Source organism: Ursus arctos, chromosome X (genome assembly GCF_023065955.2).
Source record: "Ursus arctos isolate Adak ecotype North America chromosome X, UrsArc2.0, whole genome shotgun sequence".
NCBI lineage: Eukaryota > Metazoa > Chordata > Mammalia > Carnivora > Ursidae > Ursus > Ursus arctos.
The window spans coordinates 46030129-46055621 of record NC_079873.1 but is presented as its reverse complement, the minus strand read 5'-3'; the positions used below and the strand labels follow the sequence as shown (position 1 = coordinate 46055621).

General features: G+C 41.5%; 1 protein-coding gene across 1 annotated transcript; it reads left to right on the top strand.

Moving 5' to 3' along the window:
- Nucleotides 1-324: 324 nt before the first annotated feature.
- On the top strand, nucleotides 325-25243 carry ALAS2 (5'-aminolevulinate synthase 2). Its single transcript, XM_026490245.4, has 11 exons — nucleotides 325-442; nucleotides 5410-5605; nucleotides 6269-6391; nucleotides 7236-7346; nucleotides 10101-10323; nucleotides 10881-11065; nucleotides 16960-17139; nucleotides 18879-19043; nucleotides 19609-19877; nucleotides 21035-21197; nucleotides 24963-25243. The coding sequence occupies exons 2-11, from the start codon at nucleotides 5425-5427 to the stop codon at nucleotides 25124-25126; spliced, it is 1764 nt and encodes a 587-aa protein (XP_026346030.1). The 5' UTR covers nucleotides 325-442; nucleotides 5410-5424; the 3' UTR covers nucleotides 25127-25243.
- Nucleotides 25244-25493: the final 250 nt, after the last annotated feature.

Below are 25493 nucleotides of genomic sequence, written 5' to 3'. Positions count from 1 at the left end.
GTTTTTAAATTGTTACAATGGCCTGAATGTAGTCTAAGGAAGCTGCCTGTTTGAGGCCATTCCCACTTGTGCTACAGCTCTTCTGAGTTTTATTGTCCTCCTTTCATATTGAGGAAACCAAGAGTCAGAGAGGTGGTTTTGCTCAAGGTGCCCTAGCTATATATAGATTATCTGATTCCAAAACCCAGCAAGTTCATTTTACTACTCCAGAGGGAGAAGAGAAAGAAAATAGGGGAAAGGCAGTGCTAAATGATGGGGTTGGGTGACAGGGGACTACACTGGGTTTTATCTCTAGCAAAAGCCTGAGATACTTTTGGGGCCAATGCAGAGCCTGGCCAGCAGGAGAGAAGGGTGGAGCTGAGACATGGGGGAAGGGATAAATGCCAGGTCCTGACTCACAGCACCCACCCGTCGTTCGTTCGTCCTCAGTGCAGGGCAACAGGTAAGAGTTGCTTTCAGCCTGCGTGTGCTCTTTCTGGTCTGCTGCTCACCTCAAGGCTGCACATTGTCTCTGGCCTGACTAGATATGACTTTGTTCCTTAGAATCTGTCTCTCTGTCATTTTCTCTCTTATCCCCTCTTATATCTTTTTTGGCTTTCCCTGTTTTTGGCTTTCCTTTGTCTTGCCCCCTAACCCCCATTTACTCTCCCTTGTTAGTTTTCAGGATCATTCACTTCAGTTCATCTCTCTCTGACCTCTAGGTTTCTTTTATTTTTCCTCTGCCTGAGTTCAGTCTGTATATTCTTCTCTCAATCTTTTTCTTTCTTCTACCCTGCATCTTTTAGTCTCTTTCTGTCTCTATTCTTCTCCTTCTCTGTCTCCCAGAAAGTTGTTTTGGTATTTATTCCAGTAATTCCTCCATTCCTCCCTCACTTTGACTCTTTCTCTCTGCTCAGCTGAGGCAGAGCTCAGTAGGTCAGTGCCTAGGGGGTCAGAGGTAGGGAGAGAAAATCAAGGGAATGTGGGGATGGTGGGAATGATGAATTGGGTAGAGAGAGATTTGAAGGACTTGGGTTGATTAGCATAAATAAGGAGAGAAGGTGGAAGAGGAATTTTGCATCACTAAAAGGGCCCTATGCTGAAAGTCAATAAATTTGTATTCTCACCCTAATTCACTGTAAGACCTAGGCAAGACATTCACTCTGAAAAAAAAAAAGGGCTTGTCCTATAACCTCCACAGTCTCTTCTAATTTTGATTTTGTGGTCTTCTAAAATTTTGTTTCTAAAAATTTCTGGTTCTATGATTCCAAGTATCTAAAATTCTCTGACTCTTCTATGATGGTGAGAGAATGCTAGGAGGGGGGAGTAAGGCTTGAAACACCCAGTTCCTGAAGAAAAGTGATCACCTCCCCTCCAGACCTGATTTTTGCAAAGCAGGCCATGAAGGGGAGAGAGGGAGCAAGGAATGTGGCAATGAGTGGTTTCTGGCTCTCTGCTGGCGTAGTGTTGTGGTTGGCCCTTCTGATCTCTGGGACTACAGATTGGCTGCTGACATGAAAGAGAATTTTAAGGTGCAGAGGAACACCTTTGAGTAATGATCTGTCATTTGGGCTGAAATTTCACCATTATATATTTGGCTGAAAGCATTGTTTTATGAAAATCCTTAGCAAAGATTGACACACAATGGGTGCATAAGTTGTTATATGGAATAAATGAATGAATGAATGAATGTTCACCCATGCCTGAAATTCCATTTCAGTTAGAAATCTGTTCCTTTGGTAAAGACATTTGTCACAGTCCAAAATCAAATGTCCCAGAAAGGGGCCTGCTAGTGCAGCAGAGGAGATTAATGTCTGTAGTCAGGCTCTCAGTCAAGAAAATATGTAGTAATATTTGAATCACAGATCCATAGTGGTTAAGTTAGCAGGCTCTGAAGCCAGATTGCCTAGGTTTGAATCCTGCTTCTCTAACTTACTAGCTCTGTGACCTGGATAGGCTACTTAATCTTTGGGGTACTCAGTTTCCTTAGGTTTGAAATAAAGTTGATATTAGTGTCTACCTTACAGAGTTGTTGTGAGAATTAAATAAGTCAATGCATGTGAAGCATTTACAACAGTGTTTGACACAGTGAGTACTCCGTGAGTGTTTGACTATTAGAACCAAATAAAATCTATGAAGTTATCTAGTCCAATGCCTATGGAGAAACTGAGGCCCACAGTGGGAAAGTACAGAGCCCAAGTTCACATAGTAAGTTGTAATAGGATAAGGATAAAAATCAGGATTGAGACAAGAATCAGTTTTAAGTACTAGTCTGGTGTACAGACTAGTGAAGGTACATTCCTTGGATGTACCTTCACTTTCTCTACATAGAAAATATAGAAAATATAAATAATAAGCTAACATTGTTTTCAGTATTTAAGATAGGCACTCTTTTATATACTTTGTATAGATTATTTTACTGAATCTTCACAGCATCCCTGTGAAGTAGCTTGTCTTTGTTATTATCTACATTTTACAGATGTAAGATATAGAGAAGAGATACAAGTTCTAAGGTCCCAGGATTCAAAAATGTCTGGCTCCAGAGGCTGTGCTCTTAATACTCTAAATTGCCTAAAATACTTTCTTGATTCAATTTTACTCACTCCAATCCCACTACTATAGGTAGTGAGATGGAATGGAAACAGAGCTGAAGGTAAATAGACTGCAAGACTATGGATCATAAAAGTGGGCAGGCAGAGTGGGGCTGGGAAAATTTGAGGAAAGAGTATCAGAACAGAGAAATTGGAAATGAAGTTTGAAAGAACTTGATATTTTAACAAATTTCAAGATGTAGTTATATTTTTCCAGGTCCCTGAGAATATCATGGCCAAAAGTCCCTTAGAGATGATGAGTGTATTGAACTACACATGGGGGGGGGGGGTGGCGGATAGGCCTTAAACCACCATCATCCCAAGGCAGGACTGGACTCTGCTTCCAATCTTGGGGGCTTTCCTTCCCATTACATATCCCAATGTTGTTGTCATTATTGTTGCCAAGTGTTGATGTTGTGGAAGGGAGTTTGCAGGAGCCTGGAACCTGGACATCTTCTTTGCCTGCCTTTCCCTGGATCATCCACCCATCCTTACCACATATTGCCAGAGTCACCTCCAGACAGATGCTCAGACATGATTGTAGAAAGGAGCTCTCCTTCTCCCCCACACCCTGGTCTCAGTTTAGGGAGTGGTCAGACCCCAGTGGTGATAAATGCTGGGAGCTTTATCTGTGGTGTGCAGACTCAGCCCTAAGTGCTTTGGCCTTTGGAGGCAGGCAGGGGAAGGGAAACTGATATCTCCACATGTGATGTAGGCATTGGATCCAATTCATTACTTACCATATGAAGTAGGCATAAATACCTTACATCTGACAGCTGATGAAAGCTAAGACCCAGAGAGAGGAAGTAGCTTTCCAAGAACATCCAACAGGTAGTTGGGAAGCTGAAATTGAAATAAGGAAAGCTAACACTTACTGAAAATTTACCATGCACCGGGCATTATCTTAAAGGCTTAAACATGAGTTTCACTTAGTTTTTTCGATACCCCTTGGCCTCTCCCAATTTCAAGGTCCACACACCCTGCCTCACATACTGACCTATGTTCCTATGACAGCCTGTGAATGTTGGAGGGAGAATGATCTTGGATAAACAAGGAAAACAGATTTATGAATTAGGGGGAGGGGTGTTGCTCTGTAAGAAATGAAGGGGGTTGCCATATGAGGACAGTGCCATGAGTCCTCCTGTTCACTTTTCCCTTACAATATAAAGTCCTGTATACTAGAGGTGCTGCTAGATTCTGCTCAGTAGCTCTCCTGGTGGTGCCAGGGCCTTAGTCTTCCCACACTCCCCCATATGTCTCCTATTGTCCTGTCCCGTATTTTGTCTCACCCTCAGATGTTGGATCTCCAGTTTGCCCTTTTCCTTTTAATCTATTCCTCCTTCTTGTTCTTTGTCTTTCCCTTTGTATCTCTTCGCCCTCCCTCATCCCAACCCTCAACACAACTTAACCACCTCTCCATCTCTATTCTTTGATCTTGTCTCTATTCCCTTCTCTCTGTTGCTCAGTCTCTCTCTCATCTCCCTCACTAGGGTCAATCTCCTCTTACCCTAACCCTTCTGTGTTGCTCTCCCCCACCCCCATTATCTCTGGCAGCATTTATCCTTTATCTTTGTGCCTGACTGACTCTCTGCTCCTGCTGGATTCCCTTCTCTCCTGCACTCAGTTTTCTGAGTCTTTGTATATTCCTGTATGTTCCTTGATCTCTCCTCACATCCATTTTGTGTCCCTCTGTCTGTCTCTGCCTCTACCTCTGCTCTGTCACTCAATCTCTCTCTCTCATCTAGGTCTCTTTCCTTATCCTTTTGTAGTTCCCACCATACTTTTTTCCTGTTTTTCTGATCAGTCTTCCTGTCCCTGTTCATATCATGAGCCTATCCCCTTTCCCTATGTTATTGATCTCTTTCGCTCTCACAATTTCTGTTCTTTTAATTTTACCACTACCTCTGTACCTTTGTTCTTTCTCACTTTCCTCCTTTTATCTTTCCCAATTTCTCTTTTCTTCTGACTCGTTCCCTACCCTTCCTTTCTTTCTTTTACTTCAGTCCCTATTCATTCATTAATTTACTCCCAAATTCAACACGTATTTATTGAATGCTTATTATGGCTATTTGTTATCTTTTTTTCTGATCTTCATTCTGTCCCTTCTCTTCTCTGTCTTATCTTCTGCCTCTTTCATTAGTGTATCAACTTGTTTCCCAGACCCCTTGGGTCTTGTTTTCATCCCCTCTAACTGTCCTTTTCTAAAATACAGGGGCAAGTTCAAAGGCAGCAAAATACCAGTCTGATGGCACATGGCCTGTATAGCCTGCCCTTTTGTCCTATTCCTTGAATCTACTTAAGCTGGTACCTGTGGCCTCAAACTCCTTTAGCCTCTCTTGTTGGGCCTGCTCAGTAAACACTCTAAGCCAAGCCTCAGGAGCCCTGGCCAATGGCATCCATCTGCATTAGCAGGTTGAATATTAACTTGACTGAGGCTAATATTCTTAGAAAGACTTTTAGCCTTAAGTGTTATAAACAGTAGGTGGGTTATCAGCTCTCATCCTGCCACATACAATCACATTTCAGTAATCCTCACCATCACAGAAGGGGTCAGTGGCAGAGTCTGAATCAGAATTTAGGCTTTCTGACCTTCAGTTGGAACACTTTCCTTTACGCCATTGTCTAATGGTCATTGTCTCATTTCTTCCTCCCTGATGCCTTATTGGTACATTTTGACATTGGGAAAAGTTCTTACTGTGGAAGGACAATAAGGGCATCTCTGGAGAGGGCAGTGTACATTGGGTGGGAAGCTAAAGGCAAAGGATCAAACACAAAAATGACCCTTGGCTTTTGGCCATGCCTTCATGATGGACTCTCATCTCTTCCACATCTTGTTCAGGACTTCGGGCTCAAGATGGTAGCAGCAGCCATGTTGCTACAGCGCTGTCCAGTGCTTGCCAGGGGCCACATAGGCCTCCTGGGCAAAATGATTAAGACTCACCAGGTCCTGTTTGGTATTGGACGCTGTCCTATCCTGGCCACCCAAGGACCAAATTGTTCTCAAATCCACCTTAAGGCAACCAAGGCTGGAGGAGGTAAGAAGAAGTTTCTGGCAAATGGGGGAGAATGTCTGGGTCCTGGAGACAAAGTTCCAAGTCATACTGGCCATCGTTGCCTAATAAATGAGAAGGTTCATGTGAAAAGCATCAAGGCTAAATGAGCTGGCCCCAAAACACACCTGGGTTCTGACTTCTGCCAATATCTCTCAATAGTCTCACTCTCATGCTCCTCACACTCTATATACTCCAGTCATGCTGATACTACTTAAAATTGCCTGGATCAACTCTATTGTCTCAAACTTCTGTGTCTTTGTTTCTGTCAAATGACCCTCCCCATACCCTTTATCAGAGTCTCTCATACTTCCCATGTGACACTTAACTTGGGCATCATCTCCTCTGTGAAGCTTGTCTAAACCTCCAGCCTGTCCAATTCCAGTTCTGGATCATGTCCCCTCCCTCTTTTAGACTTCCGTAGCCCATGTCCTCCCACTCATCCCAGCACTGTTCATAATGTGTCTTCAGTGTATACCATTTCTGCCAGCCTAGAAGCTCTCCTAGCACAGGACCAGACTCATCCATTTCTGTATCTCTACCATAGCCTGAGATAGAGCTTTGGGATACAGTAGGTCTTAGTAATCGTTGTTAAACTAAACTTATGGCTAGAAATGCACTGCCACTTACTCTCTTACCTTTGCATAGACTCTTCATCTTGGGCCAAGAGCCACTGTCCATTTATGCTGTCAGAACTCCAGGATGGTAAGAGCAAGATTGTGCAGAAGGCAGCTCCAGAAGTCCAGGAGGATGTGGAGACTTTCAAGACAGGTAGGAGTCAACTGCCACCTCATCCAGGCTCTACTCCTAATGCTTGAATTCACTTCATTACAGTCCTGATATAGGCTTATTCTAGGTCAGCTAGTATACATCCCATGATGGCAAGTCGAGTCTTTTCCAAAGGGACCATTGTAGGCAATAGATTAGACAGCACACTGAGATCTACCCTCCCCAACACACATACATGCACAGGCTCTTGTAACTTTAAGCCATTAGTCTAAAATGAGCCCTCTAGAGTTCTGCCTCCTCTCTCCCAAGTGGCTAAATGGATCCCAACAGTTTGGGCTCCCACATTTAACCAATACCACTCTATAACAATCTGGATTTGCATGAAAGAGTAAGTGTTGAAAGCAGGTACATCTTTTAGCAGGGTATGAAGCCCCAGGTCAACTCAATTGGTGCAGACTGTTCAAGATAATCACACTTGAAATATGGCCACACTGTTGACATTTTTCATAGGCCCTTTTGGTATATCATTAAAGGTAAAAATTTCAAAATTGAATTTTAATGACATTCGGAAAAGAAGAGTAAGGTACACTGCCCTGCATTTACCTCCCAAGTACAAGATTCAGGGTGGCTGCCCCAGTTACTTTACTCAAGGGAAAACTCTAATGGGGGTAAAATGTAACATCTTATGGAATGTACCCTGACACAGAAGTTTCCACTTGGGGAGATGAGTAGGGGCTCACTTCACAGAATATCTCTTCCCTCTGTGCAGGCTTCTCTACTTCACAAACTTGAATTTTCATGTTGTATTGAGTTTAAAGAGGACAACAAATACTTTCTTTTTTTTTCTCCCTTCTCTTTATGACCAATGAATCTCACACTCTGTCAGACATGCCCAGATCCCTGGCCTCAACCAGCCTGAGAAAGCCATTCTCCAATCCCCAGGAGCCAGAGCTAATTTCAGAGAAGGTCACACAACTGGTTCAGAACAACATGGTTGGTGAGTTTGTTGAACTGGAAATAAAAGGGGGTAGGAAAGTGGAAGGAGTGCTGAAAGGGCTTCTGAAACAGTAGAGGAAATGGCAAAGAAGTGCTTTGGAACCAAAGGGAGTCTGGGTTTAAATTTTAATGCTGGCACTTGCTGGATCAGTGTGCTTTGGCAAGTAAGTCACTTCCCTTTAGTGAGCTTGTAATGCTTGCCTCAACATGTTATCATAAGGAAGAAATAAAATTAGATTTATGGAAGTGTTTCTAGCTGTTTTGAGGTCTCATAAAATACTAGGTTTATTCCTATTATTTCTTCTCCATGCTTCCCTCAAAAACTCATCCTTTACAGACAGACTTTTCCCCTTTCTTGTATGTGTTTATATTCATTTTTCATAATGGAATTTGGCTTTTTTCTAATATAAGAGAAAGACGATTCATTGTAAAGTATTTTTCAACAGATATAGGAAAATATAAAGAAGGAAATTTAAATCACTCAGAGTTCCACCATCCACCATTAACTTGTTATATTTTCTTCCAGATATTTTTCCATAAATAAGCACACACACACACACACACACACACACACACACAGATACACACACCTCCTAGGCTTCCCTCCACACACGTTTTTATTAGAACTGTGATTTTATTCCACTGTTTTTGTTATCTTGCTTTGTTTACCTAAAAATATATCATGGGCATCATTTCATGTCCCTAAGCATAGAGATGCATAAAAATTAATAATGGTTGAAGTTTGTTCTGTAGCATGGATGCAACATCATTCAGTTAATCAAGCATCATTCAAATTAATTCAGGTTATTATTTTCAATTTTTCTTGTGCTTTATTCTGGTTTATAGTTTATGTTGGTTTTACATACATATAAATGTACTCAAAGATAACATACAGTATTATCTTAGACCCAGTATGGATATACTAGAGATCATTTAGATATTCCCCCATTGGGTTGCTTACAAATTTCCCTATTACAAACAGCGGTGCAACAAACAACTTTGAATGTACCTCTTCATGCACATAGGTCAGTTTTTTTTCCTCTAGGATAGCATTAAGAGGTGCAAATTCTTAGGGTGTTAGGTTGTGTACATTTTTAATATTAATAAATATTGCCAATTAGCCCTCCAAAGTGCTGTACCAGTTATCAAAGAGAGTATCCATATTCTCACACCCTCTCTAGCACTTGATATTATCAAACTTTTAAATATTTATCAGTATTGGTGAAAATTTTTATTTTGCAGTTTGGTTTTCCTTGATTAAGCATCTTCTACAACTATTGAATTTTCTGTTTCTATTCTTTGCCCATTTTGCTACTTGGTTGAAAAGTTTTCTTAGTAAGTTTTCAGAAGTGTTTTGCTGTTGTTGTTGTTGGTGGTGGTGGTGGTGGTGGTGGTGGTTTTTAGAGGGAGAACTGGGGGGCAGAAGGAGAGGGAGAATCTTAAGCAGGCTCCACACCCAGTGTGGAACCTGATTCAGGGCTCAATCTCACAACCCTGAGATCATGACCTGAGCCAAAATCAAGAGTCAGACATTACTTGACTGAGCCACCCAGGCACCCCAATTCTTTTTTAAAAAATAAGTTCTGGATATCAAACATTTTTTTTCTTTTTTTAAAATATTTTTTTATTATATTGTCAGTCACCATACAGTACAACCCTAGGTTTTGATGTAAAGTTCCATGATTCATTACTTGCGTATAACACCCAGTGTTCCATGCAGTACTGCTGCAAATATTTCTCTAGGTGTGCCAGTATTTGCATTTAAAAACTCTTGATACATATTTTCAAACATCCCTGCAGCAAAGATGTTACCAGCTTACATCCCTACCACATAAGTTGTCATCTGCAACAATGATGATTTCTGTCTCATGTATAGAGTTCTAGAATTTAACAAGTCCTTTGGCATATATTATTTCAATTTATCCTGAAAATAGTATTTCTCCATTTTGTAGTAAATAGCAGTTTTAAAAGTAAACTCTAGGTCACTTATTTGTAGGTCACTTATTTGCTGCATAACCTTGGTCAAGTTACCTAACCTGTCTATGTCTCCATTTCCTCATCTGTAAAATGGAGATATTAATACTTTCCATGTAGGGCTATTGTGAGGAATACAAGAAATAATATTTATAAAGTTCCTAAGAGAAGGCATTACATGTAATAGGCACTCATTAAATATTGGTTATAACAATTAAATATTAGCTACTACTACTACTACTATAATTGTAATAATAGTACTACGTACCAAACATTAGTTTGGCTGTCTGACATTCTGTCTGTCATCAAATGCTCACAATTATCCAAGAAGTTATTATTAGCCCCATTCTACAGATGAGGAAATTAAAAACTAAGAGAAAGGACTCAATACTCGCTCAATGTCACATAACTAGGAAGGGGCAGAGAAATAACTAGAAACCAGATCTGTTGATACTCTTTCCACTGAAACTAGAAGTAGTGATTTCAGCAAGAAGGCCACCACAATAACCTTAGAAAAAGAGAGGAGTCCATGCCAGGGGTCGGAAGCCTGAGTGAATGTATGAATAATTTACTGAGTGAATGAGCAAGTTGAGAAAGCAAAACGATGATTGAATGAAGTAGTGGAGAGTTACTGTGGCTCGGTAAGTTAATGACTGATCAAACAAATGAATAAATGGAAAGAGAACTGGAGAACTCAAAATCAACAGCACGGGTAAAATATGGACTAATCAGGAAGTGATTTAAAAATGAATTCTTTTCATCTCCATCTCTACTTCTGCAGGAAACCATGTTTTTGGTTATGACCAGTTTTTCAGGCATAAGATCATGGAGAAGAAACAGGACCACACTTACCGTGTGTTCAAGACCGTAAACCGCTGGGCTGATGCATACCCCTTTGCCCAACACTTCTCTGAGGCATCTACGGCCTCAAAGGATGTGTCTGTCTGGTGCAGTAATGACTACCTAGGCATGAGCCGGCACCCACGGGTTTTGCAAGCTACAAAGTGAGTAGTAAGATCTAGGGCATGAGCTGTGGGGACACATACAGAGAAGAATCAAAGCCACACATGGAAGGGAAAGGCAGAGCTGACAGTAGAAACCTGAGTTCCACCTACCACCCCTTTTGTCCGTGGTCTTCCAGCATGTCTAATCTTCAGATATGAACCATGTCAGTCAACAAACCATGATTTCCAAACTCTTGATTGTTCAGTTTTATGGAAAAGATGGAAGACTGAGCAAGGCCCACTTTCCATGAGCTTTTACTGTGGCTACAGAATGAGTATTGCCAGAGATACTGTGTGACCTCCCATAGAAGGTCTTCCAAGATGTTCAAATTCAACCTAGTTTTTCCCTCCATTCCTGAAAGCCATCAGCCTGAGAAGGAGGACCCATGTATCCTCATTGTCTCCATCCTGCCCTCTACTTGATTATATATGACACAGCTAATATAGGATTACTAAGTCAACACTGACCTCCATCAGTGAAGAGAAACCTGCCCAGTTCCTCAATGCCTGACAAGGGTTTTTCCCTCTCCTTGTTTTCTCTGTTTTCTCCTGGCCAGGGAGACCCTGCAGCGTCATGGAGTTGGAGCTGGTGGTACCCGCAACATTTCAGGTACCAGTAAGTTTCATGTGGAGCTGGAGCAGGAGCTGGCTGAGCTGCACCAAAAAGATGCAGCCCTGCTCTTCTCTTCCTGCTTTGTGGCCAATGACTCTACTCTCTTCACACTAGCAAAGATCCTGCCAGGTAAGCCTGGGGCCTGAGTTCTATTCAGGGTTGGTATCTTGCACTACAGCATGCAGTCTTACTGTCTTCATCACCTTTTCCCTCTATTCTGAGTTCGCTCACTGCCATTGCCCTTCCGTCTTACCCACTTTATGTATCCTCAACACTGGATGACTATATCCCTCTCATTTCTCCCTTCTTCAGTTAGGCTGAAGAATACTACTGAGGAGCATTGCCCAACCTCACAGAAGGGTAACACCATACATTTATCACCATTCCCGCAACTCAACTGGGCTCCTAACACCCACAAATAGCTCTTTTATGTCCCTATACTAGCTTTTTTATTTTTTTTATTTTTTAAAGATTTTATTTATTTATTTGACAGAGAGAGACAGCCAGAGAGAGAGGGAACATAAGCAGGGGGAGTGGGAGAGGAAGAAGCAGGCTCCCAGCAGAGGGGCCTGATGTGGGGCTCGATCCCAGAATGCTGGGATCATGCCCTGAGCCGAAGGCAGATGCCCAACAACTGCGCCACCCAGGCGCCCCAATATACTAGCTTTTTAAAAAAACATTCTTCTCTTTTAGAACTTGTGACTACCTCCTCCTTCACTCTTAAGCAAATAACATCACATCTCATATCACAAAGAAAACAGAAGCCACCAGACAGAAACTCTTTTAATTTAAAGCCATCAAATCTACAAACTTATCTGATTTTTCTCTTTTTTTAATAATATTTTTTATTATATTATGTTAGTCACCATACAGTACGTCCCTAGTTTTTGATGTAAAGTTCCATGATTCATTACTTGCGTATAACACCCAGTGCACCATGCAATACATGCCCTCCTTAATACCCATCACTGACCTATCCCAATCCCCCACCTCCCTCCCCTCTGATGCCCTCAGTTTGTTTCCCAAAGTCCATAGTCTCTCATGGTTCATTCCCCCTTCTCTTTACCCCCCCCTTCCTTCTTCCCTTTCTTTTCCTACCCATCTTCCTACTTCTTATGTTCCATAAATGAGTCTACCCTTCTTTCATTCTTTCCTTTTACAATTTGAAGGCACACCTATTCTGCCTAAAGCCAGTCATTTCATTGTATAGAGGATCCCATCTGGACCTGATCTTCCCAATCTCCCATTCTCTAGCTAATAATGTCCTCAACTCATATGCCTGTTGCCATTCCATCACATCCCCAACCACAGACGAATATAACTCTCCACCTTCTCCACATCAATCTTAGGTGCACATAATTACTCAGGTGGGAGCCACTAAAAATTCATAGTCCCCAACCTTTACCAGGTCCTCTATGCTGTCTAGCAAGCCTGTTCCCAAGGCCAGCCTTCCAAATCTCTAGGGCAGTTTTGCAACCCCCCATTCTTCTCAGCTTTCCCACTTCCACCTCACCCTCAACCACAGAGATAACTTCACCTCCTTCCTCACTGAAAATATAAATCCTCAAGTAATGTCCTCAACTCCTTGGCACAAACTACCTACAAACTCACAAACACCCCCACATGTTCTTTCCTCCCTTTTTCTCTCCTGTCACAATGAAAGAGGTACCCTTTTTCTTGTTGACTAATCCTTTTGCTGGTGCTCTGTGTCTCATTCCCCTCTACTTCCTCAGGAACCTTGATCTATCACTTCCTTCTCTCCTTCTTGTATCTTCAGCCTCTCCTCTTTAGACATGCTAAAGTCTCTTTCATCTAAAAAAAAAAAGTCCTCTCATCACTCTCTAGCTACTGCCCTATCTCTCTCCTTCCTATAATGGACAAACTGCTTGACAGAAGTCTCCACACTTGCTATCTACTTCCTTACTTCCTATTGACACTTCATGACACTGTAAACATCCCCACTGCTTCTCAGAAAATTTTCTGAGAGCACACACAACCCCGACTAAATCCAAACTCTTTGGGAATTTTTTCAGTGAACATCCTCCTCAACCACTGGAATTAAACATTTTTCCATTCCTACTGCCACCATCCCAGCCTAGACAAACATCATTTTCTTTTTTTTTTTTTTTAAGATTTTATTTCCTTACTTGAGAGAGTGAGCAAGCGAGAGAGAACACAAGCAGGAAGGGGCAGAGAGAGAGGGAGAAGCAGGCTCACCACTGAGCAGGGAGCCTGATATGGGGCTCAGTCTTGGGACTCCAGGATCATGACCTGAGCTGAAGGCAGGCAGACACTTAACCAACTGAGCCACCCAGGCACCCCCAACATCATTTTCTTGATTTCACTTTTGCCCTCCTATATTCTGTTCTTCCCAACAGTCAGAATAATATTTTTTTTTAAATGCAAACCCCCTTAGGACCAAACCCAAACTTTTTATCATGGCTTCTAAAGACCTCAATAATCTAGCTCCTAGCTACTTCTTTGGTCTCATCTTTGATACCCATCCTCACTCTTTCATTCAGTAATATATTCATTTGCTCACTTATAAATCAGTAATTTGTTTATCCATCCATTCATTCAAGAAATGTTTACTTAGCATATACTGTGTACTTAGACCTATACTGGGTACCAGAGGCAGAAAGATAAAATATGTGATTCCTTTCAGTTTTGTTGATTATTCCCTTCACTGTGCAGAATATTTTATTTTGATGAAGTCCCAATAATTTATTTTTGCTTTTGTTTCCCTTGCCTCAGGAGACATATCTAATAAGAAGTTGCTATACCCAATGTCAAAGAGGTTACTGCCTATGTTCTTCTCTAGGATTTTCATGGCTTCAGGTCTCACATTTAGGTCTTTAATCCATTTTGAATTTATTTTTGTGTATAGTGTAAGAAAATTGTTCAGTTCAGTCTTTTGCATGTTGCTGTCCAGTTTTCCTAACACCATTAGTTTAAGAGTCTGTTTTTTCCCCCATAGAATATTCTTTCCTGCTTTGTTGAAGATTAATTGACCATACAGTTCTGGGATCATTTCTGGGTTTTCTCTTCAGTTCCATTGATCTATGTGTCTATTTTTGTTCCTGTGCCATACTGTTTTGATCACTACAGCTTTGTAATCTAACTTGAAGTCCAAAATTGTAATGCCTCCAGCTTTGCTTTTATTTTTCAAGGTTGCTTTTGCTATTCAAGGTCTTTTGTGGTTCCATACACATTTGAGGATTGTTTGTTCTAGCTCTGTGAAAAATGCTGTTGATATTTTTAAGATTTTTTTAAATTTATTCATTTGACAGAGAGAGAGACAGCCAGTGAGAGAGGGAACACAAGCAGGGGGAGTGGGAGAGGAAGAAGCAGGCTCATAGTGGAGAAGCCCGATGTGGGGCTCGATCCCAGATCGCGAGCCAGGATCACGCCCTGAGCCGAAGGCAGACGCTTAACGACTGCGCCACCCAGGCGCCCCTGCTGTTGATATTTTGATAGGGATGCATTGAATGTGTAGATTGTTTTGGGTAGTATAAACACCTTAACAATATTTGTTATTCCAATGCTTGGGCATGGAATGTCTTTCCATTTCTTTGTGTCATCTTCAATTTCTTTTATCAGTGTTTTATAGTTTTCAGAGTATAGGTCTTTCACCTCTTTGGTTAGGTTTATTCCTAGGTATTTTATTATTTTTGGTGCAATTGTGCCCATTTTTTTTATTGTTTCTGGTACAATTATAAATGAGATTGATTCCTTAATTTCTCTTTCTGCTGCTTCATTATTAGTGTATAGAAATGCAACAGATTTCTGTACATTTGTGTCCTGTGACTTTACCAAATTCACTTATCAGTTCTAGCAATTTTTGGGTGGAGTTCTTTGGGTTTTCTATATAGAACATCATGCCATGAGCAAATCATGGAAATTTCACTTCTTCCTTGCCAATTTGGATGCCTTTTATTTCTTTTTGTTGTTTGATTTCTGTGGCTAGGACTTCCAGTACTATGTTAAATAACAGTGGTGAGAGTGGACATCCCTGTCTTGTTCCTGACCATACAGGAAGAGCTCTCAGTTTTTCCCCATTGAGGATGATATTGCCTGTGGGTTATTCATATATGGCCTTTATTATGTTGAGATATGTTCCCTCTAAGCCTACTTTATTGATGGTTTTTATCATGAATGGATGTTGTACTTTGTCAGATGTTTTTTCTGTATCTATTGAAATGATCACTTTTTTCTTATCCTTTCTTTTATTAATGTGGTGTATCACATTGATTGATTTGTGAATACTGAACCACCCTTGCAAACCAGGAATAAATTCCACTTGATCGTGGTGAATGTTTTTTTTAAATATATTGTTGGATTTGGTTTGCTGATATTTTATTGAGAATTTTTCCCTCTGTTCATCAGGGATATTGGCCTGTAGTTGTCTTTTTTAGTGGAGTCTTTATCTGGTTTTGATATCAGGGTAATTCTGGTCTCATAGAATGAATTTGGAAGTTTTCCTTCCTTTTCAATTTTTTGGAATAGTTTGAGAAGAGTAAGTATTAACTCTTCTTTAAATGTTTGGTAGAATTTGACTATGAAGGCATCTGGCACTGGGCCTTTGTTTGTTGGGAGTTCTTTTATTATTGATTCGATTTCTTTGCTGGTTATTGGACTGTTCAAGTTTTCTATTTCTTCCTGTTTCAGTGTTGGTATTTTATAATCAACAAAAGTAAAAGGCAATCTATGAAATGGAGAACATATTTGCAAATGACATAGCTGATAAAGCGTTAGTATCCAAAATATATAAAGAACTTATAAAACTCAACACCCAAAAAACTAATCATCCAATTTAAAAATGGGAGGAAGACATGAATAGGCATTTTTCCAAAGAAGACATACAGATGGCCAACAGACACATGAAAAGGTGCTCAACATCACTGATCATCAAGGAAATACAAATCAAAACTACAAATAACATCTTTCATTAACATATGTGTTTGTAAACTTATGTGTAGAAGCAGAAGGGAATAGCTGTGTTTAACTCAATGAAACTATGCTGTCTATAATGCATCTTTCAAGGAACATCTTCTTTCACTAAGATATAAGTGTTTGTAAAGGTATTTGTAGAAGCAATGGGAATAACCATATGCTTAACTCATTGGAACTACACTGTGTATAATGCATCCTTCAAATAACATCTTCTTGCATTAACAACAACCAAAATGTGTGATTCATGCTCTCAAGAAACTCCCAGTCTAATTTCCTTCTTGGCAGGTCCTCTAGGAAGTCATGCCTGATTTCCTCAGTTAGAAGTGATAACTCACTCTAATGAAAGGCCGCAATTCTTTGATGTCAGTGTAATTTGGGGGGAGCCAAGAATCAATTCCCTCTACCAATTTCCCACCTCCACCTGCTCTCCCATATTTGTTCAGTGAAAAGCCCTGCATTCCTCAGGCCCTAGAGAAAGGTCCCTCTCCTCTGTAGACCTCAGATTCCTCACTTATAACAGTTAAGGAGCTGGACTCCATGTTCACTAATGTTCTGATCTGCTCTGACATGCCATGAGCTTATGATTCAAATGGAAATTTTGTTAAGTATCCATCCTGTAACTATAAGAAGAGGGATGCTACCTGGAAGAGCTGGGATTTCATCTAGACCAGGAAGATTCTATTATCAGTCAAAGTCAACAAATCCAGTCCCATTCCCTGGGATAAACTCTTTCCAAGGCTTGATCTTATGTATCTGGGAGTAGGAACCTAGACCCTGTCCTTAAGAAACTCTAGAGCTTCTTGGGAATTTAAGTTTCCTCCACCCCAAGATAGTCAGTGCCAGATCAGGCTTAGAAATGACTGAAGGGAAGGGTGTAGGGGTCAGAATTTCAGGGCAGGGGAGTTCTTTCAAGGGAGGAAGAGGTGTCACAGAAGATTCCAGAGGAGAGGGAAGCAGACAGGGTCTTCAAAGGGAGGGACAGCTGGCTCTCTGGCCCTGTCAGGTCAGCCCTGAGGTTGAAGTGGAAATACTGGAACAGAAGCTTAAGGAATATACATTTGGTTCTTCAGGGTGTGAGATTTACTCAGATGCAGGCAATCATGCTTCAATGATCCAAGGTATTCGCAACAGTGGAGCAGCCAAGTTTGTCTTCAGACACAATGACCCTGACCACCTGAAGAAACTTCTAAAGGAGTCCAACCCTAAGACACCCAAAATTGTGGCCTTTGAGACTGTTCACTCCATGGATGGTATGTATATCATAAAAACCATGATAACAATGATAATAGCTGACATGTATAGAATTTGTTTATATGCCAAGCAAAATTATTAGTATTTTACACATATTAATTCACTTAATCTTCACAATAATTCTATGAAGCAGGTGCTATTATTATTTCTATTTATTTACATGAGGAAACTGAGACATAAACAAGTAAAGTAACTTGCCCAAGATCATACAGCCAGTAAATGCCAAAGGCAGCTATTATACTGATCTTACAGGTTAAGAAACTGAAGTTCAAAGACAGCACCCAACTTGTCTTGGTTGGCTCAGTAAATTGGTGCCAAAGTATTTGTGCCCTAGAACATCTGATTCCAATTCCTTCACATAACACTCCCTCCATTAGAAATGATGTACAAATCAATCATTCTAGTGTCTGGTTTCTGGAATGAAAAATTTTACAAACTTTTGGCTGGGAGTTTTTTTCAGGTTCCGGTATGAAGCACTGGAATCAAAACATGTTTTCAAGTGAGACAGACCTGGGTTCAAATCCTACCTCTGGCACTTACTTGCTCTATGATCTTGGGTAACTCTTCAACTCCCTGAGCTTCAGTTTTCCCCAACATAAAATATCTGGTTGTAAGAATTAGAGACAATGGAAGTCATTCCATCTATTATGATCTAAGTAAAAATAAATGAACTTTATTCTCCTACCTCTTTTCTTTCCCCAACTGAAACAATGCCCAAATCATTCTATTGCTACCCCTCTTGAGCAGAAATCATGTGCTTTAGGCATCACCTTGTGGATTTATTAAAGAAAGAGGTCCTCGCTTCATTTCAATTTGTTGTTTTTCCAACCGAAACAAAGGAGAGTCCATAGTATTACCTGATTTGGCTAACATAGATGCCATCAGCATCATGTAACTGTGAGGGAGGGTTCCCTCAGAGATGAGAGAAAAATGCACTCCCACAGAGACACAGAAAAGACAGAGACAGAGGCACAAAGAAACTCAGAGACACAAATGTACAGGGAAAGAAAGTCTGAAGCAGAGAGATAGAGGTAGACAGAAAGGGACACAAACAGTGAGAAAGAGAAGTGATTGATGGAGGGGAGGAAGGGAGGGAAGGAGAGAGAAAAAAGAGAGAGGAGAAGGAAAGAGGAGAAAGAAAAACAAAAGCAGAGACAGAAAAATGGAGACATAGAAATAATGATGGAAATAGCTATGAAAAAAAGAGATAGTGACAGAAATCCAGAAAGATAGAAACAGGGAGGATCAGTGCAGTAAAAAGACATTGACAAGGCTTCTAAAAGCATCTGCTTGAGGGTATGAGTTGGGTCTGAAATCAGGACTGCATTAACCTGGAGCAAAAAGTTGCTTTTTTGAATTTATTAAAACAAAGGGATCATATGGGCCAGTGCCAACCCTAAGTGGAAATACACAGACCTGGGGAGGGGGGGAAACAAAGAGGCTGGACAATGGCTTAAACAAGACAGATATTGTCAGAAGTAAAAATAGGAAAACAGAGAGGCAAGCCTTGATTACAAAATAGGGAAAATACACACACACACACACACACACACACACCTTGAGTGGGCATGAGGTGGAGGCAGTCAACACATTTAAGGAGGTTTGAAATAGTCCCAACTGAGTGTGCACACCCTCACCCTTTTCCAACCCAAAGCAGTTATGGGTCACAAATTCCACACTGGAGGTGGGGCTGGGGAAGGGTTGTGATCTCCTACCTCTATTCCTTGGCTTTTCTCAGGTGCCATCTGTCCCCTTGAAGAGTTGTGTGATGTGGCCCACCAGTATGGGGCTTTGACCTTCGTGGATGAGGTTCATGCTGTAGGACTATATGGGTCTCGGGGTGCTGGGATTGGGGAGCGTGATGGAATTATGCACAAGATTGACATTGTCTCTGGAACTCTTGGTGAGTGAGTGCCTTGGGATGCCCTTATATATAATCCAGAAAGGAGGCCCCCTCAAGACCCTTTCCTTCCCCCTCCCCAAAGCTGTAGAAGTTATTTGGGTAGAATTCATAGCCTCAGGCTATGGAATTCCTGGATTCCTTTCTTCCACTCCTACCCCACTGCAGAGTTGCTGAGAATGTCTGAAGGACTTTTTGAGAAGAACCTTAAGCAGGGCCAAATAGCCAGGTTCAAGTCGGTACATGGAGAGTTGTGGTTCTAAATTCCTCCCCCGCTCCATCCCCAAGCTTCATCTTAGTTCTACCTTTGGGCGTAACCAGCTAAAGGTCCCCCACCCAGCTACTGCCTATCTAGTCACTGCACCTGGCAGGCCTTGAAGTCCTACCTAAAAGCAGCAGAATTATCAGCTGTCTGTCTTGACATGGACAAGAGAGATAAGCAGAGGCCTGGGAAAGGAGTCTAGAGCTCCAGCTTCTGGTACACATTCTTGTGTTATCTGGACATGATCCTGTTCCTCTAAAGACTAATTATGATCCCTGTGCTTATCCTCCCCCTCCTTGTCTCCAGGCAAGGCCTTTGGCTGTGTGGGCGGCTACGTCGCCAGCACCCGTGACTTGGTGGACATGGTGCGCTCCTATGCTTCCGGCTTCATCTTTACCACATCACTGCCTCCCATGGTGCTCTCTGGGGCTTTGGAATCTGTGCGGCTACTCAAGGGAGAGGAGGGCCAAGCCCTGAGGCGAGCCCACCAGCGCAATGTCAAGCACATGCGCCAGCTACTAATGGACAGGGGCCTTCCTGTCATCCCCTGCCCCAGCCACATCATCCCCATCCGGGTGAGAGCCCCACCCTGACCATTGCCCTACCCACTTATCTCTTCTGGGAGCCTTTCCACACCAGCAAACCAACACCTGCTCCTCTTACCAATCCTTTACTTTCCTGTTAACTACCCTCCTTATTTTGAGCTATGTTACCCTTTTGGAAAATTGTCAGCCATTCTGGATTAGTCACCTCTTCTTGCATTAGCTATTATCTCACAGTTATTAGGCTGTCCTGACCCTCACAATATTGGGTACCCATGACCTATAATTCAGTATTTTGGGAACTGTGGATCAAGACCATTAGTGGGTCACAAAATCAGTTTAGTAGGTTATGACTAGTATTACATATTTTTTAAAAATAGAAAAAAATTTTATTAAATAGAAATGAAAATGTTGGAATACATCACACATGGAGAAGATTATCATTTTGTGAGAAATGTTTCAGTTTCTATACATGTGTATATGCATACATGTGTATATGTGTATGTATAATACAATCATGATGTGAAACTTCTCTTAGTAAGAATTGAAGTAAAAAAAATTGAAGTCAGAAAATAGAAAGTCAAACACCATGGCTCAAAGTGCTATTTTGGATTTCCAACCATGTTGATTTACTGCCTTTAAAATGAACTACTTCTTTTTAAAATATCGTCTATTTGTGTGTGTATGTCAGGGTGTGGTAAGGACACTTTTTTCTGTGACTGCTTTATGGATGAGAAAGAAATAGTCACTGCTTGGGCTAAGCCAATATTCCTTTTTGGGAATATTGGGGGAATTGGGAAAGACTATTTTTGAAATATTTGTGTTTTTTTTTTTTTAATTAAGCCAACGACAGCACCCCAGAGGTAGCTTGGAAGGTTCATCTTCTTACCGAGAATGACCCCAAATTAACATAGTCTTTAGGTAAAACCAGTGTGCTTGCTCTGCAAACAGCTTCAGGACAAGGTACCTAGCACCACCTCCATCCCAAGCCCTTCAAATTTAATTGCTGCCTCTGAGCAACTCCTTGATAGAAATTCTGGAGCTGCCACTAAGCCCCTTATGAAAAACAAAAAAAAATCTGTCCCAAATTCAATGATGTTCGTTGGTCTGGTTCCCTCCACCTGCTTAATGGAACTAGTGATAGTGGGGCCAGGGTAGCAGATACTGACAGGCTTTTCTCCTGAGCCCAGGTGGGTGATGCAGCACTGAACAGCAAGATCTGTGATCTCCTGCTCTCCAAGCATGGTATCTATGTGCAGGCCATCAACTACCCAACTGTCCCCCGCGGTGAAGAGCTGCTGCGTCTGGCACCCTCTCCCCACCACAGTCCTCAGATGATGGAAGACTTTGTGCGTAAGTCCTCAATATGGGTGTCTATAGCACTCTCTTTCCCTTCAGCCCTAGGATCTGAAGAAGTTAAGGGAATGAATGCCATTCAGTTTAAAAGTATATTTCTAGAACATCTATTGTGTGCCAGACCCTATACTTGGGTAATAAATGGATGAGAAACAGTCCCTAGACTCATAGGGCTCCAGTTCAGGTGAGCCATAGCAAACACAATGACTTTAAGAGGCCATCACATTTCAACAAGGACAGTGCATCAGAGTTGTGGGAGCAGAGAGGAGAGGTCTGACCCAACATGCAGGAGGTGACACCTGAGCTGAGTTTTATAAGGTGAGTGGTATTGGACCAAGAAGAGAAAGAGAGAGTGGAAGTGGTATTTCTTGCAGAAGGAAAAGCATAAAGAAAGGCAAAGAGAATGGTGTGAAGCTGTTTGAGTTATATCAAGAACAATAAGCAGGTGTTACTGAAATGTAGGGTAGTAGGAATGGAGTGGAAGAAAGGAGAGCCAATCTACGAGTCTACAAAGACAACACAAGACAGGGACTGGATTGAGAGGTTTGTAGAGCTACTGAATAGCCTGGGTTTTATCCTAAATGATGCCGTTTAGTCAATTCACCTAAAATTTACTGGATTCCCATTGGATGCAGTTTTTAGCAGAGGTCCTGGGATACAGCAGATGTTCATTCCAAGTCTGCTGGACAAAAGACATAGGCAGTTGACAGTCTAAAAAGGAGACAGACATAGACATAGACAGTACTGGTCCAGTATGACGAGCTTCAGTGTTCTGGGAGCTGGAGGAAGAGTGATCACCAATGGCTAGAGAAAGCAGGAAGCAGGAAGTTAGGAAGGCTTTGTGGGTGAGGAAGTCCTTGTGTTGTACCTTGAAGTACATGTGGTATAGTGCAAAGACATTTCAGAATAAGGAAATTCCATGAGCAAGGACCTAGAGATAGGAAAACAGAAGACATGCATTGGCAACAGTGACTCTGTTTGTCTGGAGTATAGGTAGTATGAGAGTTCGAGGAAGACAAGATAGGTAGGTGCCATTCATTCAAAAATATCAAATAATGCTAGCCAACATCTATTAAATACTTAACATGTACCAAGCACTGTTCTAAACTCTTTGCATGTATTAACTCATCTAATACTCATTAGGCTGAGATACTATTATTAACATTTCCCTTTTATATATGTGGAAACCGAGGCACAAAATATATAGTAACTGGTCCAAGGTCACACAGTGACTGGATTTGAACTGAGGAGTCTGTCTCTGCCTTCACAGTCATAACCACTAGGTCTACTGCCTGAGCTGATGATCCAGACTCCTGGACCTTTTGCTCAGTCCTCTAAGTTGCTCTGGGCTTCAATTATAGAGTCCTCAGTATTCTTGGTTCTCTGAGTGTCCATTTATGTTGAGCTTTTGCAGGAAAGAGAAATGAGAGGCATTTACCATGACTCCACCAGTCCTTTAACCCTAGTCAACCCATCCTGAAATCCTGCAAATGGTTTCTACAGTCTCTCTCAAATCTGTTCTTTTTTCTATTGCCAGTTTTTGAATACATGTCAATGTGATTTCTTCCTAATTTTCCTGCTTCTCTCTTGGTCCCTTCTAATCTCTTGTCCATAGTGACCATCAGAGGGATTTTTCTAAACATCTGACTATATATGTCCCTTGCTTAAACCTCTTCGTGTTTCCTACCCATCTAGACTAGAACAATGGTCTCCAATGTGAGGTATGCGAGATGACCCATAGGGTGAGGGGGGTTATTAGAATTTTGTGTTTCCTTTTTTAATCTTAAAAATAGGAAATTAGGCATTACTGATATTGATCTTTAACATTTAGACTGACAATGATACACGTATCCATATATAAAAAAACATACATAGATTTGTGGCATGTGCTAAAATGTTTATACCAATAAAATGTACGGTCCAAAATTTGGAGATCACTGGCCTGTAGAACAGTTGAAGCTCCCTGGCATGGCATTCCATGCCTTAAACATGGTGATCTCTGTGCCTTCACCTCTTTTCCACATTCATTTTATTTTTCCAGCTACACCGAGTAACTTGTAACTCCCTTATTTTGCTCTACTTTCTTACCTTTGGTACTTTGCTAATAATGCTCCCTTTTTATTGGAATGCCCTCCCTCATTCCTTCCTCTGGCTTACTTCCTTTATCTTCTAGACTTAGTCATCCTTTCAACAAATATTTACTGAGTATCTACTGCTTGCTAGACACTGTTCTAGGAGCTGGGGATCCAGTAGTAAACAAAACAGACACAAAATCACTATCCTTCTGGAGCTTACATTCTAGTGGAAGGAGAGAGCCAAAAAACTAAAAAATAAGCAATGCATATAGCATGATAGTTTTAAGTGTTATGGAAAAAATAGAGCAGGATAAGGGAACAGGAAGTGTTGGTGTAGAGGGGCTGGTTTGGAGGAGGGTTGTACCATTGAGTGTTAAGGGTAGAGATCATTGTGGTGACACTTGAGCAAAGCTATGAAAGAAGTGAAGGAGTCAGATGGGCAGATAGCAAAGGGAAGGTCATCCTAGGCAGAGGGAATAGACTAAGGCAGGGAAGACCCTATTAAAGGAGTATTGTTCTATACTTGAGAAACAATAAGGAGATGAGTGTGGATGGAGTGGTGTAAGCAAGAGGCAAAGAGAAAACTGAATAGTGAGGGGAATGTGAGGCCAGACTGTAAGGATTTTGACTTTAACTCTGAAACAGACAGTCTTTTGAGGGATTTGAGCAGAGGAATGACACAGTTGACTCAGGTTTTAACAGAACTGGTCCAACTTCTCGTGAAGGAGAAATGGAGAATGAGTGGAAGCAGAATGAGTGGAAGCAGAGATCCATTTGGGGGCTACTATAATAACCCAAGTAAGAGAGGATAGTCACTCAGACCTGATGATGGCATTAGAGGTGATGAGAAGTGGTCTGAATTTTGAAGGTAAAGTCAATTGTTACTTGCTGACAGATGGGATGTGTGGTGAGAGAGAAAGAGAAAAATAAAGAATGGCTCTAAAATTTGTGGACTGAACAACCAGAACTGCCATCAACTGAGAGATGGGTAAGGCTAAAGGTAGAGAGCAGACTAGGTGAAACGCTGGGAGATCAGTTCAGCTGTGCTCATGTGAAATTAGAGATGCTGATTAGACATCCAGGTGGAAATAGAGAAAGGCAGTTGGACATACAAGTCTAGAATTCATAAGAGGGGTCTACGCTAAGATGAAAAGTTCAGAATCATCAGCATATAAATGGTGTTTAAAGCAATGAGACTAAACAAGATCTCCCAGGGAGTAAACATAAAAACAACGTCAAGGACAGAGCCCTGCCACATACTTGAGGCACTTCCAACAATGGGGTCAGGTTCTCTCCTCTGGGTTCCCACCCACTCCAGAATAACCCCTGCCTGACTCCCAGGTCACAGATGATGACACTGTATGGTTACTGGTCACTGTTATCTTCATTAGGCTCACTTTACTGATGATGGATTCACTTCTTGGGTCACAGCACATCCTGTACTTAGGAAGTGGTCCACGCCAGGCTAGTACAGCTTTAAATTACATCAAATGAGTGCTTCCCAATTGCACCCATACACAAATGGTAACATTCATAGCACACAATGGAGGAAACAGGAATTAATTCTGGTTCCAAGATATCATACAGGCTTGAAGGGATCATTACCTTGGTATATCTGTATTGTGACACAAGAATTAAGATCTAGTCTAACCAATTCTTTCCTTCTCCACCCCCTACCACCTTTTAGAGAAGTTGCTGTTAGCCTGGACTGAGGTGGGGCTGCCCCTCCAGGATGTATCTATGGCTGCCTGCAATTTCTGTCATCGGCCTGTGCACTTTGAGCTCATGAGTGAGTGGGAACGTTCCTACTTTGGGAACATGGGGCCCCAGTATGTCACCACCTATGCCTGAGAAGCCAGCTGCCTCAAAGCCCCACCCCATCTGTACTTCACATGGGACTGAGCCTCCACCTGTCCTCTGCTTTGTTGTGTGCCTCTAGCTAACTTCAGCCTGAAAATAAAGAACAAACTGCATCATTTGTAGCCCTTTGTTAGAAAGGAAAGAGCATTATATCTGACTCCTTCAGACAAGTGGCAGAGCCATAAGGAAACCATAGATCACTTGTTGGTCTGACCAACCCATTTTGCTGATAGGGACACTGATCCAGAAAGAGGAAGATATCAGCCAAAAACTACACTGTGCGTTGCATACAAAGAGCTGGGACACTTGGCAGGTTTATTTGAAATGGCTCTTCCCCAATGGTTTCAACAAAAATCCA